General features: G+C 48.8%; 1 protein-coding gene across 1 annotated transcript; it reads left to right on the forward strand.

Moving 5' to 3' along the window:
* The first annotated feature begins 2,442 nt into the window (after positions 1-2,442).
* Positions 2,443-10,738, forward strand: LOC307224612 (tubulin alpha-4A chain). Its single transcript, XM_079991592.1, has 4 exons — positions 2,443-2,588; positions 7,898-8,120; positions 8,915-9,063; positions 9,701-10,738. The coding sequence occupies exons 1-4, from the start codon at positions 2,586-2,588 to the stop codon at positions 10,670-10,672; spliced, it is 1,347 nt and encodes a 448-aa protein (XP_079847718.1). The 5' UTR covers positions 2,443-2,585; the 3' UTR covers positions 10,673-10,738.
* Positions 10,739-12,886: the final 2,148 nt, after the last annotated feature.

Consider the following 12,886-nt stretch of genomic DNA (forward strand, 5'->3'; position numbering starts at 1 on the left):
TCTGCCATTGGTGGCTTGCTCTGCCCCCATGGATGGCTTGCTCCGCCCCCGGCTGCAGGGTGTGCACTCCGCTCTGTGCACCTGAGTGGCTATCCCACACCTGGGAGGGCACCCTCCATGCCCTATGCTCCTAGGGAGCACACCCGCCTTTCGCAGTGCGGGCATATGCTCCACTGCTGTTTCCAGCTAGTGTCATGTTGCTGGCACTGAGCCAGGACTTCCTGCATCCTGATCCCACCTCAGAGTTGGCTGCCTTCTGGGCACGATTGACAAACGCCACTCTAGGCATAACCCAATTTAAGCAGCCCAGTCTTTAGCAGCTCAGGACCTTGGGTGGCTGTGGCCAGGAGTGCCTTTGCCCAGCTTTTGTTTCATTTTATTTAACAAAATGGATGTGGCACTTGATTGTAAGGAAATTCCTAAAAGGTTTGCAACTTGGGCTGTCGCACAACTGTGTTTGCTTCTGGAGAAACTGCTGACTTGGCCCAGGTAGCATATACATCACAGCTTGATTGCTGCAATGCACTCTGCATAGGGCTGCCTTTGAAGGGTACTCAGCAATATTGGGCCCAGAATACCGCAGCCAGTCTGTTAACAGGGACTGCGTGTAAGCAGTGCACAACTCCCTTACTGAAACCATTGCCACTGGCTTCATTTATTTCTGAGCCCATATTAAAATACTGGTGGTGGTGACCTTCAAAACCCTATAGGCTTGGGACTTGGATATCTGAAAGACTTCTGTCTTATCAACATGAAACTAGTGAGATCACTTTTAGCAACCCTTGTTTGTCCCAGCATCCACAGAAATACGCTTAGTTGAAAGCAGGCAGGCAGCCTTTTCAGTAGCTGCACCCAGGCTCTGGAACTCCCCCCCCCCCACACACACACCCATCCCAACACTCACCTTGGCCCCTCTCTAATGGCATTCTCTAGAAGGAGGAAAGCCTTCCTTTTTTAAGGAAGGCTTTTGGGCCATAAAATGGTTACTCCCTTTTTTTGAGATGGTACAGATTGCTGTGGTTAAATTGATTTTGGTTGGTTACTGATATTTTAAATCATTTCTCACTGTTGTTCCTGTTTTAGTGTTTTATGGTCACTTTATATATTGTTAATGTCAAAATGGTTAACAGCATTATCTTATCTGTGTCTATTCAAAACTATGCCCCAATGATTTCAGTGGGGCCCACTCTCAGCTAAATGGGTATGTGATTGCAGCAGCCATAGTTATTGTTTCAACTTAGGGTGACCTGATGAAAAAGAGGGCAGGGCTTCTTCATCTTTTGACAGTTTTGCAAAAGAGGAAATTTCAGCAGGTATAGCCTGCATGACAAGCTACACCTGCTGGAGTCACCTTCCATACATGGTGAGCCATCTTGGGCTTGTTGAGGAAAGGGCACGGATGTTTTAAATAAGCAAACAAGTAGCTTATTCAGAAGCGAGTCCCACTAGGCTTCTCCACACTAGATCTAAATGTGAATTTGCACCTGCCTGTCTCCCCAACAATGTGGGGGCAGCCATGCAACAAATTTCCCAACCCAGTGCAGCCAACAGTGTGACTGCAAGATGTCGTCCAAACCACCTGGAGGGCATCACATTGGATATACCTGTCGTAAATCAATGCCATGGACCATTGACAAACCCTCCCAAAGAAACCAGGGGTTTAGCATAGTTTAACAATGACATTTCTAACCTGTAGAGACATACTCATGTGGTGCATACGGCTCTCTTATGAAAAATGGCTACATGGTGCAACAGTTTCCCATGGTTGTGTGTGTGTGTGTGTATGTGTTTCCGTGGCTGCCTTGTTAATTTTCCAGACGGATACAGAAGGCAGGGCCAGACCTATTAGAATACACTAAGAAATTGGTGAGGCCACACCTTGGATTGCTGCCTGCGGGGAACCTATGGCCTGCCAGATGTTGCTGAACATGGCCACTGGCTATGCTTGCTGGGGCTGCTGGGAGTTGTAGTTCAGCAACATTTTCCCACACCAGTTTGAAATCAGCATTGGTATTGTACCTTTTACAACTATGCGGTATGGGAAGGTTTTGCCAACACGGGGGTGCCACAGTTAAGAAATAAATCAATCCAGCTTTTAATTTCTGCCTGTGAAGAAGCTGCTAAAACATTGGACTTCCGTGTCACTAAAATGACCGACGTGCAATGGAGGAGGGGCAGCCCCCCTGGGTGCAGCAGGCCCCATCCTTTTCGAAGATATTTTTGCAGACGCTTTTCTCCCTTAAATCCCCTCTTTTGCACCCTCTTCTGCCTCTACGGAAGGAGTCCCAGCCCCATTTAGCCGTTTCTCTTCGCTTCCTCCTGCTGCGTCTGGTGATGAAAGAGTCTGCACGGTGACTTTCGATTTGGAGACGAAGCAGCCACCTTGGAAATGATTAATTCTCCTCTCTAGGCGTCTTGCCTCCCGGTAAACACCAACGAGGAGCTGGGGCGGGGCCACCTTCTAGGCCCGCCCCCTCCTTTATAAACCCACTGCGGCAGGGCGGGCTAGAGCAGGCGTAGCTGCTTCTCACAGAGACTTCGTCGCATCGACTCAGCGTGAGCTCTCAGCCCCGCCGTTCCTCATCATGGTGAGCGGGAAGGGGGCTGCGCGAGGGAAGCGCACCGAGCGCTTGGGGGCTGCTTCCTTAGCGAGCTTCGACGTCTCCCCCTGGCTGGGGGAGCGCGTCGCCCGCCTCTCGGCTTGCGGTCTCCAAGCTGCGCGTCCGCGCCAGCTTCTGGCACGTTCCGCGGCAGGTGCCCGTCGGGGCCCGTCCGGGCGGGTGGGAAGCGCTCCCGCCTTCCTGCGGGGCAAACGCGGAGGATGGTGCCATGTTGCCGCCTGATCTTAGGGCGGGAATTAGGGGCGCCCCTTCGCCCACAAACATGGCGAGGGTGTCTCCAGGCCCAGGGGCAAAAGTCAGGGGAGCTAGTTGGGGACTACCCTCGAAGTGCGCACTGCAGAGCGCGGCAGCTGCCCTCGACGCACGTGTAAATGGCGGTGGGGTGGTGGTGGTGCGCGCGGAGCAGCCGCAGAACAGGATCCGGCAGGCCCGGCCTGAGCTTCTTGATCGCAGTTGGCCGCGTGCCCAGAAAGACTCGCTTGCGCGCTCGGTGCCTGGGCGCCTCGCTTACAGCCACGTTGGTGTAATGAGCGGGGACAGCTGTCTTGGAGGCGCACGGGCGGCTAACTCGTGCGGAGGTCGAGGAGAGGGCTAAGGAAGTTGGGGTCAGCCCCCGAGGGCGCGGGGCGCCGCGCTCTGGAGAGTCGTGCGGCAAATGTTCCCGTGCCTCTCGCTCCCTCCCCGTTACCGATCGTCGCCCACAGACTGCGGGGGCTGGGAAAGTTATTAATAGGCAGGTTGCGCAGGAAGGGAGAGTTGGGCCCGGGCGCCCCGCTTCCAGCTAAATCCCAGGGCTGCAAATAGCTGGGCAGGCGGCTGGGCTCCCGTCCAAAGTAGGTAATCGCATCTCCCGTCTCATCTCGAGGGAATCTTCGCACTTTGCGGGAGGGGCTCCTATATTTAGCCGTCCCGGGCTAGACGCGCGAATGAGCGAGGAAGGAAGCCGCCTTCTGCCGCCAGCCCCGATCCCACCCGGGCGAGGAGCTTTGCCTGGCGGGGCCCCGGCGCTTCCTAGCGACTAGACTCGTTCTCCCACCTCTGGGAGCCGCTTCCCTGGAGGCCGTCGGGGCGTTTTCACAAGTGACGCAATGTCTTTAAAAAAAAAAAAAAAGACTTTGGACTGCGTCACTTTTGAATATGCGTTTTTTAAAAATGCGTTTGAGCGGAAAGCGGAAGAGAGCCATTTTAAAAATCCGGTGTTAATTCTAGTTAGCCAATAGTCGGAGCGTTTAATTCGAATTTCGAAACGGGAAGTGCAAGAAGCCGATGTAGAAGTGTGGGTTCTGAGAATCCCCCTCCCCTGGGAGGGGCTGAAAACTCTTCGCCCTCTGTGACCACAAAACGCTGCTCTCTCAGCCAGACAGTTCCTCTCCTCGCTAACTTGGTCTGTATCAGGGGCTCTGGCGCTGGGAAGCCTATAGGGAGCAGTAGCCGAAGAGACCCGGCAGTAGGGGAATGAGGTGCACCTCTCTTCTGCCCCTCTGTCTGTTGTAAAGCCAGGGAACCCTTGAAAAAGGGGGGCTTAGTTCTCTAGTCGGTTTTTATTTTGGTCAGCCTAGCACTTGAAAGTGGTTAGAGCGCTTTCTCCTTAATCCTCTTACCCCACCCTGTAAGGAAGTTCAGAATTCCTATATCTGGAACTGAGGCTGAGATAAAAGCTTGCTGAAGGCCAAGTGCATAGAAAAACTTGAACCTGGGGCTCAGTGGCTTGCAGCTTGGTCTTAGCCGTTATGCTCAGTCAGTTTTTGTCAAGCCTCTGGCCATTACAAAAGATAGCTATTACATTGTTCTCAGTTTGCCTGTGGAAATTTGGAGATGCATCTTCTTTTTGAAATTGATTTTTTTTGTTATTGAGATTTAAGGTTTTTGGTTTTTTAAGTGCTGTCACTTACGGATGCTGTTGGGATTATTTTTTTGGGGGGGGGGGAATTAAAAGCTATTGTGTCTGGTGAACTCCAGTAGATGCCAATTATTGAAATATAAGAACTTGCACAGAAAAGCACACTTTTGACACATAAAAGTACACAAATTAAACCTTCATCCTTATAGAAACATACCCTGAAGCAAAATAGCCTCAAAAGAAACCCAAGCAAAGTGTTAGTCAATTGCTGTTACTCTAAAGTGGGGGGGGGGGATACTTAAGATGTTCAGCTTCATCTTGCTCAAAAGGGAATCTCTATGGAATTCAAAACTTTGTTTCCAAACTTTGTGCCTGGAATTTTTTTTTCTGTTGTAGAGCATAATTGGGAATGTGGCCAGACCTTAGCTGTGTGCAGTGTGAATGGCATTGCCTCTGGTAAAGATACTCCCTGCAATGCACCACTTTCCCTAACCGTGTGTAAATACAGTGCAGATGTCTGACAAAAACTCGTGGGAGTTCATGTGTACCTTGAATGAGTTGGTTCCCTGGTGAGACGTTGTGGGGGGGAGAGAAGGGACATAAAAGGAGAAGCAAAATAGGCATGATTTTATAGGATGGAATGTCACCTCTGTGGTATGGTGGCAGGTTATTTTTGTCCCAGCGTGGATGTTCCGCTTTGGCAGTGGTTGGATGGTTTGTCCTTCTAACGTGTGCACTGATCTGGTTCCACTTGTGCCCCTTCTGAAATGAAACCATGGGCTACATACCTATGCTCTTTGAGGGGAAATGTGCCCCTTTTCTCTATTCACCCTGGTAGCAACCCCCACAGTGAGTGAAGACAGACTCTTCCTACCATATATGGGTGAAGTGAAGACCTGACAAAGGGGAATCTGTGCTAGATTCATATGTTAGGTATAACTTAATAGAGATGGTCTTAAAGAGAGCCTAAAACTCACCCAGAACTAGCCCACTATCCTTTCTCCCCATTATCTAGTTTTCTAAGTGGAGAGCATGTTGTGGAGAAGCATTTGACCGTATGATTCCCCCATCCACAGTCTAAAGCAATGCAATCTGAAAACTGGTTTACCATGGCAGCAATGTTACAACTGTAGCTAGTTATTGTAGGCAGGGAGCCCCACTCCCAAGTGTGGATTTTCCTCCCCGCACCATTCCTGGTATGTAGCTTTCCCATTTCCCTGCCGGTCAGTCTGGCTCCTCTAGCTCTACCAATATTACTTGCTCTGAGCAGCCAACGGGTTCTTTCTCCCTCGAATGCGCATGGACTCTCAATGGCGGAAGTGGGAGGTGACTGAAAGCAGAGTGATCTATGTGCCTAGGCCCATTCAGCTTGAGTGCTGGAGATGGGCCAGAACTGTCACAGCAAGAAGATTGCTAACTCCACGGGCTGGGTTGCCCAACAGGCTGGGTGGCTCTGTAAACAGCTACCCTCCCTGACCCTGACCTAAATTATGGTGGCAAGACCCACACTGCACCGGCTGGCATAAACTCACCAGTCACAGGAGATCCTCGGGAATGTTCCCTTGGGCTGTTGCCTGCTTGGCCACTACAATATGACATGATGATGACTTGCAGTTAGAGTCAGGGCTGCCTTGAGTCAGCAACCTGAGTGTGTTGGCTTCGTGTCCCCTGATCTGGCTATTCCCTGCCCTTCCAATTTCCTCTCACACACTCCAATTCTGCTTCCCATTCAGTGGGTCTGTGCAAGCCTTCATCAACATGCTGCTGTTTTTTGTTATGAATTGCCTCCCACATGCATCCCAAGGTGATGTACAAAATATAACTAAAAGCCAGTTACAAAAAATAACAGAGGAGCTTTACAAATGATACAAAACAGACACAAATGGCCTATTCATCCCGCTGGGAAAGCCTGACAGAAAAGTCATTCTGAGCATTCAGATCTAATTTTGAATAAGTGAGCCCTACGCAGGCCTATCATCACTGTCTTGGCTGCCAGGCGGGAGGTGACTAGATGTCACCTGTGTGGGGATCCAGGCGCCTTTGCCCTGGAGACAGGGAGAGGGAATAAGAATGAATTCTCATGTTTTGCCCTGATGTGGTTCCCTAGGTTGGGTGGTGCTAGAATGCGGTTTATGAAATGCGTAGAATAAATATGTGTGCCGTGTCAAGCAGGAGAGAGGAGAATGCTGAAGAAACCTCTATGCATTTTTAATAAACTCTGGAGTGTGGGCGTAAGAGGCTGGAAGTGCCGACTGAGTGACTGCTTCTGCTCATTCCCCTGTGGCTTCCGTGCGCAATAGACAGCTTAACAAAGCTGCTAAATGTTTTGTTCACTCCAGTCACTGCTGCACCAAATTCTAAAAGCACCACAATGTGACCAAATTAGGGATAGATTGGCACTCTTCAGTGCAATGCACAGCTCAGGTGCATTTCCTCCAATCTACCCAATTTGCTTTGGCACTACATTTTTGGAAGTGGATTGTGATTCTGCCCCATGTCCTGTAACTTGGGGGTGGGGAACCTCTAGCAGTTTGGATACTAGAGATTTGCATCCAGCCAGCATGACTAGTGGTCCAGGATAATGGCAGTTTTAATTCAGAGACCTCTGGATGACTGTATTCCTGACTCTCATGCTACAACGTTGCTACTGCCTGGTTTGGTTGACTAGAGGCAAAACCACATCAAGATACTGTACAGAGTTATTTTGCATCTAGTGTTCATTTAAACTGCCACTGTGAAATTCTCTAGATCACTTGCCCCAAGGGGTGTCTACTCCTCTCAGGTGAATTGCAAGGGCAGAAACTGCCAACCTGGGGTCTGCAGGTGCTGTGGTCCCCATGGGCACCCATAGGCTACCATGTATTTATGGATTATTTTTTAATGGCAAGCACTTCCTTCACCTGTGTGTGTGTGTGTGTGCACACTCAAGTATGCTTTGTATGTGTGTGATTGAGAGAAATCCACTTGGGCAGTGAGAAAGGGAAAGATGATGGGGCTCCCTTTTATATTTTTACTGGTTCAGGCTATATTGGTTGTCGAACGTCCTGGGACTCGGATGTTTTGGCTCCCAAACACGGCAAACCCAGAAGTGATTGTTTCAGCTTGCGAACGTTCCTTTGGAACCCGAATGTCTGACGGGGCTTCCATGGCTTATGATTGGCTACAGGCACTGGTTGTCTGGAGGGGAGCAAAAAATACTCTCTTAATTTTTTGTTATGCCATGCTCACACAGCACTGGCTCAGAATTCAAAATGTGCCCAGTGGACCAAAAATGTTGGCAACCCTTTAGCAAGGGAAGGGCATTCAGCTAAAACAGTAGCCTTTGCCAACAAGTGTGCACGAGCTGCCACTGGGGCTTCTGGCTAGGAGTCGTCTTGATGGTTCTACCCCCTTCCTTCTTTCTGCCATAGGCTCACAACTCTTTCTCTCTCCACAGCGTGAGTGTATCTCAGTCCATGTCGGCCAGGCTGGTGTGCAGATGGGCAACACCTGCTGGGAGCTGTATTGCTTGGAACATGGGATTCAGCCTGATGGACAGATGCCAAGTGAGAAGACCATTGGCGGTGGGGATGACTCCTTCACTACCTTCTTCTGTGAAACTGGAGCTGGGAAGCATGTGCCCCGGGCTGTCTTTGTGGACTTGGAACCCACCGTGATTGGTGAGTGCATGTGCAGGAATCTGAGCCTCAAAAGCTCTCTGGTGGGCACCAGCAGTTAATCCTCTCATTGGCCCTGGGCCTGGCTTGGGCAGGGATCTGGGCCCACTTCTGAAAGGTCAGAGCAAATACTTGATCCATTTAGCGGCTAAGGAATCCTTGAACACTGAGGGTGGAATTCAATGCCACATTATTACACCCATCCTGCCAGTGCAAGCCTTTCTATTTGTCATATGGAAGATCATGCTCAGTGCTCCAAATACTATTCTGGGGGTCTATCTGAGTACTCAAGTCATTGGGGGGGGGCACAAACTCCAGTTGCAGCAGCCAGACGTAATTGCTCTGACTGCTGCTTGCACAACTTTTACATTGATTCTGGCACTAGGTCAGTAGCTGGCAGACTTTAGGCCAAATTTGAGTCTGAGGGGTGCACACTAGGTCTGCAGTTCCCCATCTATAGGACTCTGGGTAGGTGGCAACTGTGACAATGGGATCTGGCAGCATGCAATGGAGTAGTTCAACTTGCCAACTCCCACTTGCTTCTCATAGTGGGATTTCATCAAAACTAGTAACTGACCAGAGAGGCAGACTGTATTAACTTAACATGCTAGTAAAGTGATTTGGGCAAGGAGCATTCTGGGTCCTGTAAGCTTTTGAGGAATTTGGGCTGCAGGTGATCACACTTCCCATTTTCCCCACACTTCCCAGGGTTCCTCAATTTGCTTACCCAATTAAAGAGTCTGAAATATCCACCATACTGATAATTTCTTTTGCATTCCAACCCTTTTTTTATGCAGATGAAATTCGTACTGGCACGTACCGTCAGCTCTTCCATCCAGAGCAGATGATCACTGGCAAGGAAGATGCTGCCAACAACTACGCCCGTGGGCACTACACCATTGGCAAAGAGATCATTGACCTGGTGCTGGACAGGATCCGGAAACTGGTATAGTCATGGTGTGGGATGGGAATAGAAATTCAGGTCTGCTCACTTTTGTCTCTTCGTTCAATGCGCCACTAGCATGCGGCCCAAGGAAGATTCCCTCTGAGGGAATGACACCCTTGAGCTGAAAATGTTCCACACCCTGCTTTAGACACTTTCTGTGTTCTGCTTTCTACTTTCTCTTTGCCTCCACTGCTCGCTGCCTTTCACTCATACAGGGGAGAGTTTTTCCACTTCTTGGGCACTTTGCATGAAGTGAAATGATCACACTTGTGCTGCTAGGATACTTTTCCCATCCCTTCCCCAACCAGAAGAGGCAGTGGGTACACTGCTCATTGCTACAAGTGTAATAACAGCAACAGCACCTCCTAATATTTAAGAGCTACCAACTCTTCTAGATTGTGTATGTGAGAGGGAGGTTACCGGGCATGGGTTGGTCCATGCAGAGTTGTGAGTTTCCGGAGGCAAGGAAATACTATCATTAGGCAATTAAGTGGCTAATTGCAAGCTTCAGGTTAGTGAAGTCTGAACTTTATGGATCTAGGAATATATATATCTCTGCAGCTCATAATAGTACAGTGCACTGCAATCTGAGAGAAGCTAATATTTAGCAACAATTTCTTTTGCGTCCTCCCAACAGGCAGACCAATGCACAGGACTCCAGGGATTCCTTGTCTTCCACAGCTTTGGGGGAGGCACCGGCTCAGGATTCACCTCCCTGCTGATGGAACGGCTCTCGGTTGACTATGGCAAGAAGTCCAAGCTGGAATTTGCTATTTACCCAGCTCCTCAGATATCAACAGCTGTGGTTGAGCCCTACAACTCCATCCTCACCACACACACCACCCTTGAGCACTCAGACTGTGCCTTCATGGTGGACAATGAAGCCATCTATGATATCTGCCGCAGGAACCTGGACATCGAGCGCCCAACTTACACAAACCTCAACCGCCTTATCAGCCAGATTGTGTCCTCCATCACAGCCTCGCTTCGGTTTGATGGGGCACTCAATGTGGACCTGACAGAGTTCCAGACCAACCTGGTGCCCTACCCTCGCATCCACTTCCCTCTGGCCACTTACGCCCCGGTCATCTCTGCGGAGAAGGCCTATCACGAGCAGCTTTCTGTAGCGGAGATCACCAATTCTTGCTTTGAGCCAGCTAACCAGATGGTGAAATGTGACCCCCGCCATGGCAAATACATGGCCTGCTGCCTGTTGTATCGAGGTGATGTGGTGCCCAAGGATGTCAACGCTGCTATTGCCGCCATAAAGACCAAACGCAGCATCCAGTTTGTGGACTGGTGCCCCACAGGCTTCAAGGTGGGCATCAACTACCAGCCTCCCACTGCAGTCCCAGGCGGAGACTTAGCCAAGGTGCAGCGGGCAGTGTGCATGCTGAGCAACACCACCGCCATTGCTGAGGCCTGGGCCCGCCTGGACCACAAGTTTGACCTGATGTATGCCAAGAGGGCTTTTGTCCACTGGTACGTAGGGGAAGGCATGGAAGAAGGGGAGTTCTCCGAGGCACGAGAAGACATGGCCGCCCTGGAGAAGGATTATGAAGAAGTGGGCATCGATTCATATGAGGATGAAGAGGAGGGAGAAGAGTAGCTCTAGATGCTGCACATTGTCTGATGGACCTTCATTTTCAATAAAGTATGTTTGGTTTTATCTGAATTTCTGTGGTATGCCTCTTTCTTGAATAGGGTTACAGCTTCACCTTGCTGGTGGAACAGCTTCAAGTGCTGTTCATTGCCACATAATGGCCATTTCCTTCCACACACCTTGAAGGATGTAGAAAAGAGAAGGTGCATGCCATAGCAGTTAAAGCTGAGCAAATTGGTGGCACAACATTGCACCATGGAGACTACATGGGCTATTTTTATTAAATTTATATCCTGCCCTTCCCCATAGTCTTTAGACAGGTCTTATACTTCACCAAGTTAAAACAAATTATGTGCCCAATAAAATTGATATAGTCAAATCATGCATACTAGCATATTCTTTTCTCCAAGTGCCACCATCACCACAACCACCCTGATTTGGTACAAAACTTTAAACCAGAATTAGGAAAGTGAAATGAGGTTAACAAACAAGAACGGGACAAATAAAAGTGAGGAATCTCACTGACTGTAGGCAGCTCTGTGCGCCTCCTTTCTTGGCACTGGAGATTCTGTTTTGCCTCATATAATCTGACAATAACTAGCTTTTTCCCCACACAAAAAAAATCCCTGAAGATAGCAGAAGTAGGATATCGAGCTATTACAAAACATCTCTCTCCCACCCTTTCCCTAAAACTCTTGAGTAGCATTTTAATTGCACAACGACCTTGCAAAGTGGATTGGATGTGACTTTGCCCCAAACAAGGGTAAAACTTTATGCATAGGTAAGGATTTAATTCTGCATCTCATCACAATACTTCCTTTGGATACCCACTGCAGGAAGATCCCCTGCAATCTCCTATCCAGGCTGAAATCTCATTAAAGTTAACACCACCCCTGCCTTGAACGGGGATATATTCCCTGTATTCCAGTCTGCCACCACTGACCCCTCTGCATACTACACTGCGTAGGATAGACACATCCCCTGAAGAGTTTGGAGAAATGCTGAATTGTACTTTTCTAGGCTTCTCAACCATAAAATCAAAGACTGGTGTATGTTCTGCTGAAGATGTCACTCTCTCTTTTACCCTCTCCTAGCTCTACTTTCAAATGTTAAGCTGCTTGTAGGCATACCTTGCCTAGAACGCTTTAGGCTCCAGTTCTTAGACAAGTGAGGAGTCATACAAAGTTTTAAAGATAAAGACCAGTGAGATCAGCGAGACAGATGGGAGTGGGCCTCACCTTAACTGTGAAATTAGGGGTAGGATTTATGTACTCCAGATGAAAAATGTTTGCTTTTCCTCTATTGGCTGCTGCTTCTCTGGACAAAGCACTTATTCATTCTTCCAGGAGCAAAGGAGGGGGGAGGCATTGAGTGGAAGAGGAGGAGTGGTTACACCCAACCTGAAAATGTGCTGGCTGCAAGTCAGGTCTGGCAAGGCCTCTGTAAACTGCTTTGCCCTCCATACCAGGCAGACAGCCAGTCCTCTCTCTTCTTGCCTGCCCCCATGGCTGCTTTGACTATACATGGGCTATATAGCATAGGAATCTCAAACTAGAAGTTCCCCTCTTTACCTACTCTCGCAATGGGTGGTGGAGGATGTGTGAACCCCTTTCTGTACAACCCCTACTTTATGAAGGGCCAAAGAATCTCACATTGCTGACACACTCTTCAGTCTGAATGCCTTAACTGCACTAACAGCAGTTGCCATCCCTGCTGTTTAATACATAGCTAAAGTGCCTGATGTGTGTTCTGTTTCACATACACAGAAGTTTAGTACTGAGACCAAATACATCATACTGTATTTGCCTTTCATTGATGAGAAACATTTCTAGACGTGTGTGTGTGTGTGTGTGTCCCTGCCTGCATCCATGAAGGCTGATGCAGTAATAACACCAGCTTTCAAGGTCTTTTAAGACTCTCTTGTGAGTTTGCTCCAACAGACTTAACACAACTCTTGTTCTGAAAATTGACTCACACCTTGGTCAAGGTAGACATTATTTCCTACCCCACACAGATCTTTCCAGCTCTGAATAATTAGCAGCTGTAGCATAGAGCATATAAAACACACAAATGTTTACACAATGCAGTTTTTCTAGCCAGAAAAGATGGTAAAGCTACCAGGAGTACAACAAGAAGTAGACAACTAAGAGAACTACACCATGGTTGCCCCCCCTCCCCCCCAAGTTTATATATTTGCAAATCACATACTAAATATGTTGA

This window comes from Podarcis cretensis, assembly GCF_951804945.1.
Source record: "Podarcis cretensis genome assembly, chromosome: 1".
NCBI classification, from domain to species: Eukaryota; Metazoa; Chordata; class Lepidosauria; order Squamata; family Lacertidae; genus Podarcis; species Podarcis cretensis.